Source organism: Sarcophilus harrisii, chromosome 6 (assembly GCF_902635505.1).
Source record: "Sarcophilus harrisii chromosome 6, mSarHar1.11, whole genome shotgun sequence".
NCBI lineage: Eukaryota > Metazoa > Chordata > Mammalia > Dasyuromorphia > Dasyuridae > Sarcophilus > Sarcophilus harrisii.
In genome coordinates this window covers 251,681,297-251,684,513 of record NC_045431.1, presented here as the reverse complement: position 1 = coordinate 251,684,513, position 3,217 = coordinate 251,681,297, and the positions used below count along the sequence as shown (strand labels likewise).

The 3,217-nt window shown below is 33.4% G+C and overlaps 1 protein-coding gene across 1 annotated transcript; it reads right to left on the bottom strand.

The window, feature by feature from the left end:
* Positions 1–1,945: 1,945 nt before the first annotated feature.
* Positions 1,946–2,890, bottom strand: LOC100918236 (olfactory receptor 10AG1-like). The gene has a single exon (XM_003773833.3). It carries the CDS (start codon positions 2,888–2,890, stop codon positions 1,946–1,948), a length of 945 nt encoding a protein of 314 aa, XP_003773881.1.
* Positions 2,891–3,217: the final 327 nt, after the last annotated feature.

Below are 3,217 nucleotides of genomic sequence, written 5' to 3'. Positions count from 1 at the left end.
CTCTCCAACTGATGGACATCCATTCGGTTTTCAGTTTCTAGCTACTACAAAAAGGGCTGCCACAAACATTCGTGCACATACAGGTCCCTTTCCCTTCTTTATAATCTCTTTGGGATATAATCCCAGTAGTAACACTGCTGGATCAAAGGGTATGCACAGTTTGATAACTTTTTGAGCATAGTTCCAAACTACTCTCCAAAATGGTTGGATTCATTCACAACTCCACCAACAATGCATCAATGTCCCAGTTTTCCTACATCCCCTCCAACAATCATCATTATTTTTTCCTGTCATCTTAGCCAATCTGACAGGTGTGTAGTGGTATCTTAGAGTTGTCTTAATTTGCATTTCTCTGATTAATAATAAAGACTTGGAGCATCTTTTCATATGACTAGAAATAGTTTCCATTTCTTCATCTGAGAATTGTCTGTTCATATCCTTTGACCATTTTTCAATTGGAGAATGGCTTGATTTTTTATAAATTAGAGCTAATTCTCTATATATTTTGGAAATGAGGCCTTTATCAGAACCTTTGACTGTAAAAATATTTTCCCAGTTTATTGCTTCCCTTCTAATCTTGTCTGCATTAGTTTTGTTTGTACAAAAACTTTTCAGTTTGTTATAATCGAAATTTTCTATTTTGTGATCAGTAATGATCTCTAGTTCTTTTTTGGTCATAAAGACCTTCCCCTTCCACAGGTCTGAGAGGTAAACTATCCTGTGTGGAACACAACTTATCATTTACAATCTTTCTGTTGTTGTTTGCTTGTAGTTTTCTTTTTCTCCCCAGGTTATTTTTTTTTTACCTTTCTAAATCCAATTTTTCTTGTGCAACAAGAGAACTGTATAAATATGTACACATTATTGTATTTAAGATATACTTTAACATGTTTACATGTACGAGACTTCCTGCTATCTAGATTAAAAGATACAATAATAAAAACAATCTTGGCTGGAGGGAACAGATAAAACAATTATCAAACTTATTTCACTTAATTGTTATGAGATTATAAATATGGATCATAAGTGACTCTTGGGCATTTGTTTCTTTCTTTGCTTACCTTTTTTTTTTTCATTTCCTACCAGCTCAACTTATTTCATGTCTTTGTAATTCTCCATGACACCCTTCTTTTTTTTTCTTTTTCTTTTTTTTATTATAGCTTTTTATTGATAAAACATTCGCATGAGTAATTTTTCAATATTGACCCTTGCAAAAACTTCTGTTCAAACTTTTCCCTTGATACCTTTGTGTTATAGGAAGATCATCATTTTGAAATATTGTTAAACTGCAAGACTGATTTTGGATATTCACAACACACATTTTAGCTTCTTTTTTGGGTTTCCTTCCTTATTAAAATTTAAGCTTTTGGGGAATAGCAAATGTCTTTGTTTTTGTTTGCATTTTAAAATCCAACACTTAGTATAGTAAATGTTCTTTGATTCATTGTTATTTTTCCATTTTTTTCTTTTCTTCTATCCTTCATCAGCTCCCCAGAAAATAAGGCATTATTTCACCAGAGTCAAAGAATATGTCTGTATACTGAGATATCAATAACATCATATCCAAAGTCATCATTTCCACTTCAAAAATAAAATTCAAGGACTGAAATTTTGAAATTAGAATCAGTAATATAGGTGAACATTTTAAGAACTTGCCTAGTATATTCAAGTATCAGAATTATGCAATAGCCTCAATATTATATATGTTGTAGAAACTCAAGTATCTTAATCTGAATAATTTAAATATGAGTCTCCCTTTGTCTTGAGAAGCAAGAGTTCTTTTTAACATTAAAGCATTAAATATTTTGTCATTTGCCTTTGAATTCCACAAAGATGAAGCTGATATCATGCTAGAAATAGAAAGAAGTATTCCAAGGACTTCATTAGGTGAAAATGATTAACTCTTTGAGACAAATGTCTATGAGTTCAGGATTTCTAAATTCATTTATCTGTCTCCAATTCTTGAGCATTTAGATAACAATTTTCTTATTGTCACAATAAAGTCCTTGTTTCTCAGGCTATATATCATTGGGTTACATAATGGAGTCAGAGTGGTATAGAAGAGAGAGAGAATTTTGTCTGATCCTGCTGAATGGCTGGATTTGGGTTGCAAATACACAATGATGCCAGAACCAAAGAATAAGCCCACTACCATGAGATGAGAGGAACAAGTAGAGAAAGCTTTAGATTTCCCTATTGCTGATGGCAGTTTTAAGATTGCAACAATGATTTTGATGTAGGACCCACATATTAAAAGAAAGGGAACAATGCCAAACAGTCCAACATCTAAATAGATCAAGATTTCACTCATAGAGGTATCACCACAGGCTACCTGCAATATTGGGTAGATATCACAGAAAATGTGGTTGAGTCTTGTAGGACCACAGAAGGGTAGAGAAAAAATTTGGTATGTTTGTCCTAACACAACTGGTATCCCAATGATCCAGGATCCAATAAGTAGCTGAACACAAATCTTGTGGTTCATGATAAACAAATAGTAGAGAGGTTTACAAATGGCCACATAGCGGTCATATGCCATGGCAGCAAGGAGGAAGCACTCACTGCCTCCCAGACCTAGAATTAAGCATACTTGTGTAGCACAAGCCAGCAAAGAAATATTTCTCTTCTGTGTCCAAAGGTTCATTAGCATTCTGGGGAGAGTGACTGATGTATAACATATTTCCAAGAAGGAAAAGTTTCCAAGGAAATAATACATTGGAGTTTGGAGAGCTGGATCAGCCTTTGTAATTATAATGATAAGTGTATTTCCTATAATGATACACAGGTAAATAATTAAGAAAATTCCAAAAAGAAGGCCTTGGAATTTGGGAATATCAGAAAATCCCAGGAGAATAAATTCTTTCACATCTGTAATATTTCCTCCTGCCATTTCAGAAGAGACAAACAACTTTCTGTATCTGGGACTCATTATTCCCATCTGTAAAATAAGGAAATTGGATTAAATAATCTATAATATGCCATTTAGACACAACTTTCTATATTCTATATTCACCATCTGACATGACACCTTAATCTATTTCCCAGCTTCTTAAACTGTGGTTTGTGATACTGTTAGGGACCTTGAAACTGAATGTGTGTGGGGGGGGGGTGGGGGTGGAAGGAGAATATCCACAGAATTATAATTTAGTATCAGTAAATGTTTTATTCATATGTCAATTTTGTATATGTATAAATCAAGGGTCATGAAAAAAACATT